The sequence below is a fragment of the Lepidochelys olivacea genome (assembly GCF_965140295.1).
Source record: "Lepidochelys olivacea isolate rLepOli2 genome assembly, chromosome: 5".
NCBI classification, from domain to species: Eukaryota; Metazoa; Chordata; order Testudines; family Cheloniidae; genus Lepidochelys; species Lepidochelys olivacea.
In genome coordinates, this window is record NC_140415.1 from 120,388,183 (window position 1) to 120,406,931 (window position 18,749).

General features: G+C 42.6%; 1 protein-coding gene across 1 annotated transcript in view; it reads left to right on the plus strand.

The window, feature by feature from the left end:
* LOC311520606 (E3 ubiquitin-protein ligase Topors-like) overlaps window positions 1-18,749 on the plus strand; it is a gene marked incomplete at its 3' end in the record, with an annotated part of 131,783 nt that overhangs the window by 43,301 nt on the left and 69,733 nt on the right. The window contains exon 2 of the mRNA XM_084628157.1: window positions 9,361-9,431. Coding sequence (XP_084484283.1) covers window positions 9,361-9,431 — 71 coding nt within the window. The remainder of the gene's footprint in view (window positions 1-9,360; window positions 9,432-18,749) is intronic.

The following is an 18,749-nucleotide window of genomic DNA, read 5'->3' on the forward strand; positions in this document are numbered from 1 at the left end:
TGCTGGATGCTCCTACTAATGCAGCCCATATGCCATTAGCCTTCTTGGCAACAAGGGCACACTGCTGATTCATATCCAGCTTCTCATCCACTGTAATCCCCAGGTCCTTTTCTGCAGAACTGCTGCTTAGCCAGTCAGTCCCCAGCCTGTAGCAGTACATGGGATTCTTCTGTCTTAAGTGCAGGACTCTGCACTTGACCTTGTTGAACCTAATCAGATTTCTTTTGGCCCAATCCTCCAATTTATCTAGGTCACTGTGGACTCTATCCCTACCCTCCAGCATATCTACCTCTCCCCACAGCTTAGTGTCATCCGTGAACTTGCTGAAGGTGAAATCTATCCCATCATTCAGATCATTAATAAAGATATTGAACAAAACCGGCCCCAGGACTGACCCCTTGTGCACTCCGCTTGATACCAGTTGCCAACTAGACATCGAGCTATTGATCACTACCCATTGAGCCCGACAGTCAAGCCAGCTTTCTGTTCACCTTATAGTCCATTCATCCAATCCATACTTTTTTAACTTGCTGGCAAGAATACTGTGGGAGACTCTTATCAAAAGCTTTGCTAAAGTCAAGATATACCACATCCACTGCTTTCCCCATATCCACAGAGCCAGTTATCTCATCATAGAAGGCAACCAGGTTGGTCAGGCATGACTTGCCCTTTGTGAATCCATGTTGACTGTTCCTGATCACCTTCCTCTCCTCCTACTTCCTCCTCTCCTCCAAGTACTTCAAAATGGTTTCCTTTAGGATTTTTCCAGGGACTGAGGTGAGGCTGACTGGTCTGTAGTTCCCCAGGTTCTCCTTCCCTTTTTTAAAGAGGGGCACTATATTTTCCATTTTCCAATAGTCTGGGACCTCCCACGATCACAACGAGTTTTCAAAGATAATGGCCAATGGCTCTGCAATCACATCAGCCAATTCCCTCAGCATCCTCGGATGCATTAGATCTGGACCCATGGACTTGTGCATGTCCAGCTTTTCTAAATAGTCCGTAACCTGTTCTTTCACCATTGAGGGCTGCTCACCTCCTCCCCATACTGTGTTGCCGAGGACAGCAGTGTGGGAGCTGACCTTGTCTGTGAAGACCAAAGCAAAAAAAGCATTGAGTACGTCAACATTTTCCACATCATCTGTCACTAGTTTGCCTCCCCCATTCAGTAGGGGTCCCACACTTTCCCTGACCACCTTTTTGTTGCTAACATACCTGTAGAAACCCTTCTCGTTACCCTTCACATCTCTTGCTAGCTGCAACTCCAGTTGTGCTTTGACTTCCTGATTACACTCCTGCATGCTCAAGCAATATTTTTATACTTCTCCCTAGTCATCTGTCCAAGTTTCCACTTCTTGTAGGATTCCTTTCTGTGTTTAAGCTCACCAAAGATTTCACTGTTAAGCCAAGTGGGCCGCCTGCCATATTTGCTATTCTTTCTGCACATCGGGATGGTTTGTTTCTGTGCCTTCAATAAGGCTTCTTTAAAATACAGCCAGCTCTCCTGGACTCTTTCCCCCCTCAGATTAGCCTCCCAGGAGATCCTGCCCATCAGTTCCCTGAGGGAGTCAAAGTCTGCTTTTCTGAAGTCCAGGGTCTGTATTTTGCTACTCTCCTTTCTTCATTTTGTGAGGATCCTGAACTATTTATCTATGCAAAGGCAACCCCAGTGGCCCACCTGTATGGCATAAGGATACAGCCTCAACCACAGATCACATAGTCCTTACACTAACAAAACTTGTGAACCATTTCAAAGCAGCAGCATATCTATAATGGATAACAAGAGAACACTTTTTCACCCAGTGCTCAACTCATTGCAACAAGATACTATTGAGGCCAAGACCTTAGTGGGATTGAAGAAATCGTTGGTCATGTATATAGGTAACAATAACATCCAATAACAGGGATTAAAAATCCCCCTAAGAGTTTTGGAAAGGATATAAAACCTTACATGCTTCTGTCTAGCAGGCATACAATGGGTCATTAACGATTTCATACATGCACATTTTGTGGGTACAGTTTAGAAAGCTTCTTTAAAAGTATGATGCTCTGGGTGAGATTCTCAGAGGTGTATCCTGGAACTCACAGCCCAGGGACAGTGGGGAATAAGGTGGCTCTGTCACTTTTGCACTCTTCTGATCCTGGGTTGATCTGCAGACCAAATTATAATTTATACAGCCAAGGAGAACTGCCTAAGCTATGGGAGGCTGTTTTTGGTCTACAATGCTGGCCAGAATCTCAGCAATGCTACATGCTGTGGCTGTGCCCCTGACATACCTCTCCCAGTACCTGCATGCCCTCTATACCAGGGCTTCCAAAATAGTCCTACAGATGTCTTTCACACTTCCTGTACAGGGGGAATTCTCTCCCAGCCAGATCCTGGGCTTTTTAGTGCCCCTTATTGCCACATTAGGTCTTTTTTCCAGAATACTGAGGCCAGACCAGGCTGAGTGTGTGTGTGTACAGAAATTTATGTGTAGGTCTGCCAGTTTTTCTATTGTACAGAAACTTGACCTTTTAGGGATTTACAGCTTGACTCTAAAAATTACCTCAAGCCATACATGCTCTCAGTCCATGAATAACTGGGGGTTTTAATCCCAAATTTACTTTTGATTAAGATGGTCATTTTATCAGAGTTAAAAAGGTTTTGTGATAAAAAGCACTTTTTTGAGTCTCATAAAATTCACCAACTGCGGTTGAGTGCAACATCAAAGTGTGCAGGCTACCGGTTACTAATGTTCTATGCTGTATTGTTTTCTGACTAGATCCACTCTCATTGATACAACTGATAAGTTACTATGGTTTATTGGGTCAGTAATGCACAGGCTATGAGAATGTCTCATAAAATTCCCTTGAGAGCTTTCTCCTTTTCTTTCTTCCTGAGATTTACAAGAACAGGAAATTATAAACCCTAATGATTATATTTTGGAAATATTATCAGTCTGATTTAGAGTGATAAAAAACAGGAAATTCAGACTCCAGTTTCACTCCATTATTAACTCACCCCCTTGTGCCTAATTAATGCAGCATATACAAGGCCTGAGATGATGCATGGCAAATGGGCAACCCAGAAGCTTCCTTCTCTTGTGTGACTGCAAAGGGACTGCTCACAGCAGTCCCTGCACTTCAAAGAGCAGAGCAGGTGCTTGCTCCTGTTTTCCCTCGAGGAGTAGGCCTGGCCATGGCCCCGTCCCCGTCCCCCACCATTCTTCCACTCTGTGGAAAAGGACCATGTGGTGGGGCAGATTACCCCCTACACCCAGTCATGAAGGAGTTAAAAAAGCTCTGTGGTCACAATCAACCCCAACCTGTTGCACCTGTGAAGCTTGTCAGGTCTGGGAGCAGGTCCTTAAAACAGAGGGCACTCCAGCTGGTTAGGCTGGTACTCTGAACTCTGCATAGCTAGGGTTCCCAGATCAGGGCCTGGGTTACTCGTTGAGGGACTGCTTGATAGTACTGCTGGTGTGAGCCCTCTGAGTAAAGAAGATGGGCTGGTTTGTTTTTTTGTTGAGCTCCCTAGACTGAATTCTTGGGCCTTCACCCAGGCTGGCCTGTGGAAGCGAAGGCTTCCTGTGGAGTCTGGAACACTTTTCCTCCTTTGTGTGAGGGAGAGGCATGGCCCCTTTGCGCCGGGCAACTATTTTCATTTTCTTTAGACTGTTTTATTTATCCCCCCTCCCTGCCCAATCCCAGGAGTGGGTGGATTTGCTAAGAGTACAGCTGGAGGGATATGCCCCATTCTCTGGGTCTAGACCATAGCGCTGCTGTTAGGGAATGATGTAGGAAGTAAGTGAAGTGCCTGCCTTCATCCTGAGCGGGTGATCTTGAGACATTATCTTTGGCAGGCTAGTTTACTGGTGGTGCAATCTACTCCATCCTAATGCTCAGATGGCACAAGCCCTAAGTCTCTGGGGCATGTTTTCCATTGCTGGGTTGTGGCTTGAGAGACAAATGTTGTCCATGTGATTGTGCACTGATCTGAAATAAAACTCCAGAGCCAGTGATGTGTGGGGAGGGTACTTTGAATCTAAATCTCAATTTAGATTCTGGTTCCTACTTGAGTGATGGGCACATGTTAGACCTTGTGGGGCTGTTTAAATCCTCCTGCAAATATTTCCATTTCAGGCCTGTCTCTAAAAAACAGGACTGGAAGGAGGGGGAAACAGTTTTGACTCTTTAGACACCCTAAGGATGAAGAAGACAGATGAGGGGAAAAGGCTATTCTTGTAGTAGCTAAAAAGCCTAGTTTTGGCACCGCCATTTATGTACAACTTGCATGGATGTCAGAGGGAATCCTGCACATGGAGCAGCTGTGGAATTAAAAAACTTTGAATACTAATTAATAGGTGAGGCTGGTACTACCACCCATTATTAAGGTTGTCTGAAACTTCCCATTTTAAGACCCTGTTTTCAGTTCCATATAACTTTTTGCTAAACTTGAACTGTTTGGACTAAAATTTTCCATGCTGGGTGTCTGCCTCAAGCCAAACCTTTTTGGAAAACTTCAGAGAAAGCAGTTCAGTTGTTTCTGAGAATGAGAGGGAAATACATGGTCTTGACCATCTTAAATTCTGGTGGCCTTGTTTGGAATAGTTCTAGTACCCCTATACTTTAGAGCATCATCTTGAAATTTGGCAGGCAGGTGACCTTTGTGCCAACAATGTGCCTTTTGCCATCTCCATGAAAATCTGCCCAAATTCAGCCGCATTCTAAGTCTTCGAAAAATTGCAGTTTGCAGATGCCCAGTAGAAATCTAATCGAGCTTCACAGTTAACTTGTCTAAAGATTGCATCTGCACAGAGCAGGACTTTTCCTGCAAGTGCAGCTGTGGGTTGTGCTGGGTCTGGGTACCTGAACTGAGACCATGGAGTCTGTCTCTCCTGTGCAGCTCAATGAAGAAGCTGCCTCATTGGAATGCAGTGGAGACACGAGTTGGACCTCTAGAGCTGAGGGAAGAGACTGCAACAAGGAGACAGGGCCTGGGAGTTGGGCAGAGTGAAGACTATGCATTGAAGATATAAAGTGCTATGTAATGTGAAGCCATCTGAAAAATCAGGTCATAGGTGTCTCAAACTGGACACCCCAAATTAGTGGACACTTTTCACCTTGGTCTCTGTGCCTCAGTTCCCCATGTGTAAAATGGTGCTAATATCACCCCTGACCTCATAGGAGTGCTGTGAGCACTTAGTGGTTGTGAAGCACTCAGATGCTATAGTGATGAGAATCACAGAAAAGCCCAGGAGGAAACTAAGCATGCTGCTTTCAGAGCATGGTTTGAAAGTCATGCAGTAAACAAGGCATGGGGCTACACACTGAATTATGAGGAGAAACTAAAATATTGAATAACAGCTCATTAAGGGAGCAATGATCATTCTGTGCAGTAAAGAAGGCTGGGTCCTGTGGAAAAAAATGTCATGTAATTAAAGACTGTATTGTAAAGTGACCTTAATTCTGGCATTTCCTAACTTCTTGGTGCTTGACTTTGCAACCTTATTATTCTTTTAATGTAGTTATTTTTGTGTGTTTGTCATGTAATAATACCTATCTTTCTTCTAGAGAGCGCAAAGTTCTTTTTAAAAAGTCAATATTATCATATCCATCTTATAAATGGGGAAACTGAGGCACATTGACTTGTCCAATGTGCTCAGTCAGGACTAGAACTCATGTCTCCACTGTCCCCATCCAGGGCTCCAGCCACATTGCCTTGAGTGGTGTACACTGCCCCCTGGAGAGTGGGATTTAAGTAATACTATATTAGTGTTGAAGGGGAAAAACAGAAATATAAGCCTATATATTATAAGCCCATATAATATATATTGTCATATATATATATATATATATATATATATATATATATATGTTTGCTATGCTCTGTTCATAGCATATCCATGTAAAAATATGACCGTGTGCCCACACACTACTGCTAAGGACAATGAACTATAACGTGATAAAGTGGAGAAATTCAGTTCACCCAAATACAAGCTGTGAGAGCTTTAGGGCTTGGGTATTTTTAGAGATACTTAGCGTCCCAATAGCTAAAGTCTATGGGAAATTCAAGTGCTCAGCACCTCTGAAAATTAGGCCTTTGGCGTTTGAATCATGGGGTAAATGTTGCCTCATTGTTGCCCTTTCTTACACTCAGTGGGGTAGCACAGATCTAACAGAAGGGAAGAGTTGCTCTGAAATATTTCCTCACTTTGTAAACATCTGGATAAGATCACTGCACATGCTCTTTTGGAGCAGTTCCATTTTTTCTCCTCACTTTATCCTTCTACCTCTGTTTCACCATGTAAACTTCTCCAAAGTTTCCTGAGACAGCACCAAATTCAGAGAGGGAGGGCACCAACACTGTATAATTTCCTTACTGAGAGAGCACGCCTCTTTCTGCTACCTTTTCATTAAGTCATAGGAAAAGGCTGGAATTGCAGGGTGTAGGTGGGATCAAAAATAGGATGAAAGTAATGACACATGATAGGCTATGGATTATAGTGTGCTACATGTGTGTCTTGGATTTGTACAGCCCTTGGCTTCTCTTATAATACAATGCAGGCAGGGTGTGTATGCCCCATTTCACCTGAACTATCAATGCAATAGGCTGCAGAACTAGGACTGCAGATCAGATACTGAGTCTCTGCAACGGGAAACTATAACCCAGAAAACAGAGCTAATTTTCCTTGCAGTTTATGCACTGTCACCAACCCTTTTTTTGCAATAAGGTCTGGTTCAGCAAAGCTTTCAAGCAGATGAGCGGTTCCATTGACTTCAATGGGACAGCTCACGTGCTGGCAGTAAACTATGTGCGTAAGTGCTTTGCTGGATCGGGGCCTAAACTGGTTTTGGTATCACCGGATGCTTCTGCCCAACCACCTGTGAAGAAAATCTTCACAGAACCTACAGCTGGGGATTGTAAACTGTCTTCTCAAAACTGAGATTGTGAGAGCCCCCCTGTAGATTGTGTTCAGGGTTACTGTCAGACTGCCAGTTCTGCTGTCTTTGCACTTGCCAGTTGCCTTTATTTTCACCCTGTCATTCTTCTCTGTGCCATGGCCAGTGGGCAAGTGTTGAATGCTGCCCTGTGAGTCCCTCTTCCCAAGGCAAATTATTTTTGGATCACTTTTGTTGGTTGTCACTTTTCTTTCTTTTCTCTCGCCAGTCACAGTCACTGTCTGGGTTGCTTCACAAATATAAAAGACAAGGTCCCTGCCCTAGGCATCTTCTAATCCAACTCCAATGCACATGACACATTGGAGGAGGAATTACACTGCTGCTAAATCACCTGCTTGGCTTTCTTCCTCTTTCTTAACTGTATCACAAGACTGTGTCCCAGGCCAGGAGGAAGGAATGGGGTGGGGGTGAGGGGAAGTTAATGACAGGGGCAAAGATGCCCCTGGTCTGAAGAGAGGAGGAAGGCAAGTTGTGTTGAGTAGGATATGGTTTTGAGCTCAATGATTATAGCTCCTATTTTAAAATCCATTTAAACACAATAACTTTCACTGAACTAACAAGACATATGCTAAACCCACAACTCATTTGGCCCTGATTCAGATAGGTATGTGAGCATGTGCTGAACTTTAAGCCTGAACTTTAAGCCTGAATGTTGACTTCAATGGGATTACTCATGGTCTGAGCATATGCATGGGTACTTTCTCGAACTGGGGCTTTCATAATTTTGATTTTATGGTGTACCTCTTCTCCCTTCACTTGGCTCTGGTCCTGCAGTTGGAATCACTGGGCTGATATTTGAATGACTGCCTTCCAAAAACGGGTGCTGACCGTTTTCCCGCTCCTTTACATTTTTAACGTTTTATTTTGGGAAATAAAAGTGGACACAATTATAGCTGAAAGGAGGGAATGGTGAGCGAGTGGCAAGGGGCACTCGTACTGTTGTCACGCGGATTGGTTCCTGTATAAAATTCTTTTCCTTCACAATGTTCTCCCCTTCAAAGATTTGTGGAAACGACCCTTTAATAGAATAAATAGTCTACTATGCACCAGATCAAAATATGTGGATGCTCTTAAAGTTAATATCTCATACATAATTTACCTGTTAAAGGACTAAACCTCCCATGTCCCCTTGCAGACGTAGAGAGTCCTCACGCACTGTAGTTCCTCTGTATGGAGAAGCAAGGCTGCAGCTAGCTAACACAAGTGAGGCGGTATTACCCTGCATACAAATGTCATAGCATGGAGGGAGTTTGGGAGCTTGGAAAGGGAACAGGTCTGTGGCCAGAAGATCTGCAACTAGCACATCATTTAGGACCTCAGAAATGCTAAGGCAATGCTGGTTGCTCTGGGTTCCATAGCTGCAGTAATGACTGACGTAGTAAGTACTGAAAATGCTTATTTGGGCAGTAGAGGCTGGAATACTCTGTGTCCCTGAAAACCTTGGATCCAAAGCTCTTGAATAAATGAAAACTCCTGATGAGAAGTTCTCTTTCCTAGCAGGCATAGCAAGTACATTAGAGGGTACTGTTAGGTCAAAGAACACCTCACAGTGGTCTCTCTGGACCAGCATACTTTAGCATTCTCCTTGAAATTTTTTTAACATGTTGACATATGAACTAGCAAAAGGGCAGGCTTTCAGGTGTTGTGACAAAGTTCCTGCTTTACCTTGGTGGGTCTTGGGCTTATCGGTGGATTTGCTCGCCTTGGAGCTTCACGGCAGCCCTCAGCTTGGCCATTTTTCTGAATTCCCAGTCCAGGTCAACTCCTCCTGTGTCTGACCAGGAGTTGGGAAGATTTTCGGGGGGGGGGAGCCCGGGCCCGCCCTCTACTCCGGGTTCCAGCCCAGGGCCCTGTGGAATGCAGCTGTGTAGAGTGCCTCCTGGAACAGCTGTGCGACAGCTACAACTCCCTGGGCTACTTCCCCATGGCCTCCTCCCAACACCTTCTTTATCCTCACAGTAGGACCTTTCTCCTGGTGTCTGATAATGCTTGTACACCTCAGTCCTCCAACAGTCTGCGTTCTCACTCTCAGCTCCTCATGCCTCTTGCTCCCAGCTCCTCACACGCACACCACAAACTGAAGTGAGCTCCTTTTTAAAAACCGGGTGCCCTGATTAGCCTGCCTTAATTGATTCTGGCAGATTCTTGATTGGCTGCAGGTGTTCTAATCAGCCTGTCTTAATTGTCTCCAGACAGTTCCTGATTGTTCTGGAACCTTCCCTGTTACCTTACTCAGGGAAAAGGGACCTACTTAGCCTGGGGCTAATATATCTGCCTTCTATTACTCTTCTATAGCCATCTAGCCCGACCCTGTCACAGTGTATGCAACAAATGTTTAGAACACACCCTACTGAAATTTGCGAAAAGAAAGTTGTAAATTTGTAAGACACGTTTCTTTTTCCTTTTCCTGTGCAGTTTACATGTCTACACATTTATCTGGATGTCAACATACATTACTACACATGGAGGCTACAACCAGCAGAAAGGTAAAGCAGGGAGGTAAATATTCTTTAATCAAAGGCTGCAATTCTTTTAGGATGTTCTATGGACAACCCTCTATTACAGATGTTAGTGTCTATAACATGTGCCAGATTGACAGCTCTGGATAGCCAAGTCCTTTGCTTAGCCACAAGTACAGTATGAGTAATGGCATGCAAGTTGCCCCTCATTGTCCCAGCAGTGTCTCATCCACATGTTGGAGGGGTTAGGATATACCAGAGTGTAGTCTCCATGTCCATTCAGTCCTTGGCCTTTCAGACTGCCAACTGCTGCCATGCAGAATGATGCTGCCCACGTTTTCCCCATATGTACTTAAATGTTTTCAAAAGAAAAATAAGTTGCACACTGTCAAGGTTCCTCCCCCACTCTGAACTCTAGGGTACAGATGTGGGGACCTGCATGAAAAACCTCCTAAGCTTATCTTTACCAGCTTAGGTCAAAACTTCCCCAAGGTACAAAATATTCCACCCGTTGTCCTTGGACTGGCCGCTACCACCACCAAACTAATACTGGTTACTGGGGAAGAGCTGTTTGGACGCGTCCTTCCCCCCAAAATACTTCCCAAAACCTTGCACCCCACTTCCTGGACAAGGTTTGGTAAAAAGCCTCACCCATTTGCCTAGGTGACTACAGACCCAGATCCTTGGATCTTAAGAACAATGAACAATCCTCCCAACACTTGCACCCCCCCTTTCCTGGGAAATGTTGGATAAAAAGCCTCACCAATTTGCATAGGTGACCACAGACCCAAACCCTTGGATCTGAGAACAATGAAAAAGCATTCAGTTTCTTACAAGAAGACTTTTAATAAAAATAGAAATGAAGAAATCCCCCCTGTAAAATCAGGATGGTAGATATCTTACAGGGTAATTAGATTCAAAAACATAGAGAACCCCTCTAGGCAAAACCATAAGTTACAAAAAAGATACACAGACAGAAATAGTTATTCTATTCAGCACAATTCTTTTCTCAGCCATTTAAAGAAATCATAATCTAACACATCTAGCTAGATTACTTACTAAAAGTTCTAAGACTCCATTCCTGGTCTATCCCAGACAAAGACCAGCATATAGACAGACACAGACCCTTTGTTTCTCTCCCTCCTCCCAGCTTTTGAAAGTATCTTGTCTCCTCATTGGTCATTTTGGTCAGGTGCCAGCGAGGTTACCTTTAGCTTCTTAACCCTTTACAGGTGAGAGGAGCTTTCCCCTGGCCAGGAGGGATTTCAAAGGGTTTACCCTTCCCTTTATATTTATGACAACACGTTATAGCAGTAAAATAGGTCGCAGAACATATAAGCATCCCCCAGAATGAAGGTGAAAAGAATCAAACGTTTTCTTCATAGTGTTTGTTGGATATTCATAGTGTGTGTTGTGTATTCAGCTATCTGCATTCTGAGTTATCCCAAAGCAACTAGTGTATAGGATAGGTCAGATTTCTAACTGATTAGGTACTTTTTATGGCCCCCATATCTGAGTGCTGATCCTGTTAAACTATATGTAGGTTATATGGACTCCATCTCTACTGCAGACTTCCTAACACATGTAAATAATGTTCTAAAGCTAGGTTGCTTAATGCCATACTTAGTCTTTTAAGTAGGTGGACTGATTTCCCCCCCAAAAATACCTGCTGAACACCCAGAAATATACTGATTTCAGTGGGGACTCCTCAGTGCTCAGCACTTTTGAAAATCAGGTTACTTATTTCAGAGTCTGGATAAGTAATTAAAAGCCTGTTCTAAGCAAACATTTTGTTAAAAAATCTTAGCCACAGAGACAAGCAGATTTCCTGAACTTCAGCTCCTTCTGAATTAATGCCTCGTTGAATCCTTCATTTAAACAGATGTCACTCAGTCATATGTCAAATCATCAAGAATTTTTCTTTTGCCCTCTCCCTCCCTTCCTCCCCTCCCCTGCCCTCCCCTCTTTCTCCAGATAGGTCTGCTCTGGTTTTTGGTAACTTGGTTTGCATATCACAGATTGTTTCCTCATTTGTAGATCTTGTGGATGGTGGTCAGGTATTAGTCACAAGTGAATGAAATCTAAATCCAGATGCCTCTAACTTTATTCCATGAAATAATTACATCTTCTCAGGAATCTAATAAAACTTGTGCTTAAAGTCAGACTGAACAAAACTTTCCCAAAATGCAAATTTTAACCACTCATCAAAAATAATGGAATTATTTTATAAGGAGTCAGATTTACTGAGAATACGGTCACTTGTTTCTCTGTAAGTTTCATAAGCAATGGTTCTTCAGTGATCTCACAGTGACTTCAGTGGAAGTTAGGAGCCCAAAATACCTTTGAGGATCTGGGCCTCAGTGCTGAGGATGTTTACAAGTGCTCTGTATTATTCTGTCCCTGGCACAGTCCTGCAATGGACTGCATCACTTTGCAAGAGTTTGCAAGCATCTAAAGCACTGAGTGATCATGCAGCATCACAATGGTGAATCACAGAAAGTGCCTGATCCAAACCCATTTGAAGTTAATGGAAAAACTTCAGTTGACTCAGTAGAACATACACATTGTCATATTGGACCACCCTAGCAGTTCGTCTGATCTAGTAACCTGTCCTCAACTGTGGTCAGTAGCAGATGCTTTCAAGGAAGAGAATCTGTATTGGGCAGTTACGGGCTAATCTGCCCCCATGAAAAGTTTCCTCCTAACCCTATGGTCCGTAATTGGCTTGTGTCCTGAAACTTGAGCTTCCAAAGCCCTTGGGTTTGTTTTTTTTAATTTATTTCATGTTATAACTCTGGATTTTATTTGTTATCCATATAAATGTTTTGAATCCTGCTAAGCCTTTGGATTCAATGAATAAGTGTTAGATCAGACCCTAAAGTTTGGATGTTTTTTCTGAACTGTTACCCTAATCTTATCAGACTCATACAGACTAACCCTAGCAACTGAGCAGAGTCCCAGTGAAATCAATAGGGCTCTGCAAGGGTACAGGGCTCTTCCTGCGCAGATCATGTGGCACAGCTGGGTCCTACCTGAACTTCCAGGCTCACAGAATTGGAACAGGGAGCCTTGTGAAAACCAGAAAGGGAAAGTGGCCAATCATCTTGTACAGTCAAGTTCAAAAGATAAACAAACTGCAAGAGATGGAGAAAAAAGAAATCAGACTATTCTAAAAATTTAGCTTTTAATAAGCTCAGGTGGAGTTACCAGTACCACCAAGGATTTCTTTTTTAAATATGTATTTGTTAGCAATATTATTTTACTTGTGCTAATGATAAAAATCATTTGTGTCAATAGCAGAACTGGTCCAATCATGAAAATATTAACTTATTCCTGGGTAATTTATTTGCAAAATAAATTATTCATTGTATATTATTTATCAGAGGGATAGCCATGTTAATCTGTATCCACAAAAACAATGAGGAGTCCGGTGGCATGTTAAAGACTAACAGATTTATTTGGGCATAAGCTTTTGTGGGTAAAAAACCCACTTCTTCAGATGCATGCAGTGAAAATTACAGATACAGGCATAAATATATGTTGAAGAAGGATGGATGTGGTCCACTCGCAATAATTGATTTTCCCTCTCTTGGTATTGACCCCTCCCCATCAATTATTAGGAGTGGACGGACCACTTCCACCTTGGCAAAATTGGCCTTCAACACTGGTTCTCCACTTGTAAGCTAACTCACTTCTCCATGTGCCAACATATATTTATGCCTGTATCTGTAATTTTCACTCCTTGCATCTGAAGAAGTAGGTTTTTTACCCAGGAAAGTTTATGCCCAAATACATCTGTTAGTCTTTAAGCTGCCACCGGACTCCTTGTTTGTTTTTGTGCACATTATTTAGTCACTTATAGCTAGTCAAATACAGTAAAACAATTTAATTGGAGGAAAAAATAGCAAATTACAGCAATAAATTATGCACAGCCCTAATCAGCAGTAGCGTCTCACTAGAATTTATGTACTTTGGGTGTGAATCATTACCCCCTGAAGCCAATGAGTATTGAATCAGGCCCTATCTAATCTCGATAATCACGGTGATTACTTGAACCAAGTCACGTGAATGTTCTTTTTCTATTTTATCCAAAGCACTTCATATGTTAACAGAATCAATCTTGACTCCGCCAAGTTCAGCTGTATAAAGATGGTGTTATCTAGAAAATCAGACATGCCAGCAAAGGATTAACTGCTGAATGGCTGGCTTAAATAAGATATTATTAGGGGCAAATTTTGAGTGATAGTATCAGGAACAATAGTTCTGGGAAGACTTATGTCCATTTGACAGCAGCCTTTAACTACCTGAAGGGGGGCTCCAAAGAGGATGGAGCTCGGCTGTTCTCAGTGGTACTAGATGACAGAACAAGGAGTAATGGTCTCAAGTTGCAGTGGGGGAGGTTTAGGTTGGAAACACTATTAGGAAACACTATTTCACTAGGAGGGTGGTGAAGCACTGGAATGGGTTACCTAGGGAGGTGGTGGAAACTCCATTCTCAGAGGTTTTTAAGGCCTGGCTTGATAAAGCCCTGGCTGGGATGATTTAGTTGGTGTTGGTCCTGCTTTGAGCAGGGGGCTGGACTAGATGACCTCCTGAGGTCTCTTCCAACCCTAATCGTCTATGATTTCTAAAGCAATTAAATTAATGGAGGAGGAGGGAGGGAAGCAAAACAGGAGAGGGCTGCTCCTACTCTCTGAAGGCCCCTGAATCAGCTTTTTGGAATTCTCCAGATCCACTAACTTCATGGCTTTAGCTATTACCAACAATTGTACTTCCAGACAACAAGGGGTGTGTGGTTTTTGTGTGCATGCGCTACAGCTAGTAGGACTCAGCAAACTTTTTTGTGCTGAACTTTTCCATGTTATTCAGACAAAGATCCTCTTTGCACAAAAATACATGAAATATCAGCGAACACTGGTCTGCTTGTCTTAGAAACCATGAGCTCTTCTAATTTCAATAAGTCCTGATGTATTTCTTTGGAAGGAAGCAGCAATTGTATTGTTAATAGACAATGAACTTTCTGTTGAGGATTAAATAGTGATAGCATACCCTTATGATAAAATCCTGGCCCCACTGAAGTCAGTGGCAAAATTCCCATTAACTTCAAAGGGGCCAGGATGCCACCCTTAGAATCAGAGTACATTATGCTGAGTTGGCACACTACTGAGAAATCCTATCCCATAAACCCACTGATGATGATAAACTGTGGGCCTGATCCTCAGGTGGTGTAGAATGGAATCTCTCTCTTGAAATGAACAGAGCTATTCTAGCTGAGCATGTAGCCCCATATTGTGCTGATTTGGACCCAAAACTTGTTACGTTTAAAAAGTTTTATTTTACTACCGTCGTCTAATCTGGTGATGGCTCTGGTTGGCATCTGGTAGAGTAGGCCTCATTAAAATGTAAACTGACTGTACTATGGTTTTTGAGTATGTTTCAAGTAATTAGCATGCACATGGCAGCAAGGAATTTGGCCTGGACCACAGTGAATGTTTACTCTATAATGGTGCCTATGGTAAAAGGTTAGTGACGGACCTACGTTGCCTGGCAGAGAAAAATAGTTCTTAGTCTTTTGGAACTTTTAAATGAGTGCTTTGTTCAAGATTGTCAAAATAAAGGGAACTGAGGACTGGGAACTGGCTCCAGTATTCAGTGCTGAAGTGAATGGGAGGCTTTCCATTGAATTCAGTTGGCATTGGATCACACTCTTTCACAGCTACATATAATCAAGAATCAAAGTACGTATGAGCCAGGGTTGTGGTATGATCTAGTCACGTCTGTGGGTTGGTTTTTTTTTGGTTTTTTTTTCCTGGTAATATGTCTGAGCCATTCACCACAACAAACAGGCAAGATTGTTTACATAACACTTCCAACCAGGGTGGTGAAATTCTTTCAAGGATTGCTCATAAAGCATCCTGTGGCCAAAGTGATTAAAGGGCTTCAGGTCTAGACCTGAAAAGATACCACATGCCTGTTTTCAACGTATATGACTTGTCGGACCTGTTTGGAAGTCCGACAGACTTTAAAACATTTTCCTCTACCAAGTAACGGGTTTTAGAAGCTTATATTACCTTTTAAAAATCAATGATAAGCAACTCTATATGTCCTTTTGGGCAGACCCATGCCAAGGAGCATGGGGATCTCTTGCTTATGTTTAGGCCTCTTTGCCCTCCAGAGTCCAAACAACAAAAAGATCCAAGTTTCTCTTTGTCAGGTATTTTTATCTCCGTCAGCCCAGAATCCAAGCTGTTGGGATGAGTTCACTGGAAGGAGTGAAGAAAGTAATCAACAAAGTCTCTGTCCTTTGATGCTACACAGTGCTTCATTTGCCTTCAATGGACCATCTTGTGTGCAGGTCAAACACGTTACCTTAATTAATGCTTCTTTTCCTATTTGAGGTACATAATTACAGAGGTTCACAATGCAAACACTCAGTATAACTTTCTACCATGTGATACAGATATTATAAGTAGAATTAATACATACATCCTACAAGTATTCCATGAAGTCTAAACACATTCTCATAACACTAATTCCTATTTTAACCATACTAACCCACAGGTGAGCCAGCTTGGTTCCCAGCTATGCATTTGTCAGTGTTCAGTGAGGCCCCAGGCCTTGGCATAAGCTGGCACCTGATCTGCCAGTGTCACAGTGCGTACCTTCAGACTCTCCATCCAGTGAAATCTCCTTGATAACGTGTCTGCCAGCTAAATTTGAACCACTCCACATTACTTTTTACAAGTGAAAGAAAATGCCAAGCTCTGGTAAAAATGGCAAAGGTGTGTGTAGTTGGCACGCACACTTGGGAGCTCAGCACAGGCCTCTGTTATAGCCTGTTCCTGAATGGCACAATCTGTCCCTTTTGAGAGTACAGCACGATTTATGATGATCTTAACTGTTCACTTCAAAGCAAGGACATGATTAGATTTGGTAAATGATGTCATATACACTCTTGTCTTTGAGCAAATTTAGTTGTTTTTTGGGTTTGGCTAATTACTTTTAGGATTTATCTGGTTCTCTTTATCCACAGCTCTCAAAGCATTTTACATGGTGAGTAAGAAGTATTCTTCACATTTTAGGGAATAGGGAATTTCTTTTCTGAGCTACTTTGTTTCCTAGTTTTCTCATCCTCTACATTCACCCAGAGATCAGGAATCAGTCCAATAGCAATAGAGCAGAGTTTATGCCAAAGAAGTAAGTTCCAGTTGCTACACTTGTTTTGGTTTATGGGAGTAGTTATTTCTAGTTCAAATATTTATACAGAGCCCCTGTAATGGAAAGCCCTGTGCTGGCAGGTCATAGCAATCATAATGGAACCCAACAGATACAGGGTTAAAACAAAAATGCTGTCGACAAAAATTAAAATCATAGCCCTGTGGAATGCCACTCACTAATTCTTCATTGTGACATTACTGAGAGACTTCAGGTTCAATTCAAATGCCTGGCTTATAGTATTGTGCATTATGGAGAAAAACACACTCATATTTCCAGAAAACTTGAAAGGAAAAAGAACAATGGGAATTAATCAGCATTAGAGAAATATGGTGGTGAACTGTTCAATGCTTATGGCTTCAGGGGCGGGGGTGTGTGGGTGTTGGGGGAGCCCTTCAGGTTATGTTCGTCTTGCTAATGTGCTTCATTCATCTTTCCTTTAATTCCTTAAAAGGACATCATGAAGGGAATGTATAATCTGTACAGGGCAATAAACAATTTTAGTTTATTTTTGCTTCACAGCTCACCTTTCAAACTGGCATAAAACTCTGCAACATCTCCCAGAGTATTAGATCACAGACCTCTCTAGTGGTTAGAAATCTCTGACTTTGGAAATACAAACTCCATTTTTTTCCACCTCGGTCAGGGCCTCTATTCAACAAAGTACACATTTTAAAGAGAAATTTGACTTGGACTGTAAGCTCCTCTGGGCAGGGCCTGTGTCTTTGTTTGTACAGCACCCGACACAGTGGGGCTGAAGTCACAAGATACCACAGTAATCTCATTTTCTGAGACTTGCCCAAATTGCCCACTCCTATGCTGCATAAAAGCTTGTAGATTTGATTCAAGAAATATGTAAATGGCACAATACTTCTCGGGTCACCCTAGGCGACACTTAGAACATTCTGAACCAGGCATGACACACCCTACCCCAGAGCTTGGTTTGGATGAAATACCCTTTTGTCAGTCTAGGACAGACTTCTCCATTTCATGGGTCCACCAATTAAAGAAAGATTACCTTAGCAGGGTACCTGTGTGAAAGTGACTGTCAGGATGAATGGAGGAACTAAACCCAGTATTTGGTGAGAGGTACAAAAGGCACACACTTTAGCCAGAAAGAAAACTAAAGACAGGAAGACCAAGGCAACTGAGAAATAAACTGGTAAAAGTCTGACACTACTGTACTAACAGCTGGGAATTTAAAGGAAGTGAGCAGAACACCCACTTTTCTGGACCACATTTTTAAAAAAGAGAGAGGAGCTTTTCCCTCTGCATTGCCTTGCTGATACTTCATAAGAGGTAAGGAAAGGAGGACTTGTGGCACTTTAGAGACTAACAAATTTATTTGAGCATAGGCTTTCATGAGGTCCAGCTTACTTCATCGGATGTATGCAGTGGAAAATACAGTGGGGAGATTTATACACACAGAGAACATGAAACAATGGGTGTTACCATACACACTGTAACGAGAGTGATCAGGTGAGGGGAGCTATTACCAGCAGGAGAGCGGGGGAGAAAAAACCTTTTGTAGTAATAATCAAGGTGGGCCATTTTCAGCAATTGACAAGAACATCTGAGGAACAGTGGGGGGGAGGGAGGAATAGTTTTACTTTGTGTAATGACCCATCCACTCCCTGTTTCTATTCAAGCTTAACTTAATTGTATCCAGTTTGCAAATTAATTCCAGTTCAGCAGTCTCTCCTTGGAGTCTGTTTTTGAAGTTTTTTTGTTGAAGAATTGCCACTTTTAGGTCTGTAATCGAGTGACCAAAGAGATTGAAGTGTTCTCTGACTGGTTTTTGAATGTTATAATTCTTGACATCTGATTTGTGTCCATTTATTCTTTTACGTAGAGACTGTCCAGTTTGACCAATGTACATGGCAGAGGGGCATTGCTGGCACATGATGGCATATATCACATTGGTAGATGTGCAGGTGAACGAGCCTCTGATAGTGTGGCTGATGTGATTAGGCCCTATGATGGTGTCCCCTGAATAGATATGTGAACACAGTTGGCAACGGGCTTTGTTGCAAGGATAGGTTCCTGGGTTAGAGGTTCTGGTGTGTGGTGCTGGTGAGTATTTGCTTCAGGTTGGGGGGCTGTCTATAAGCAAGGACTGGCCTGTCTCCC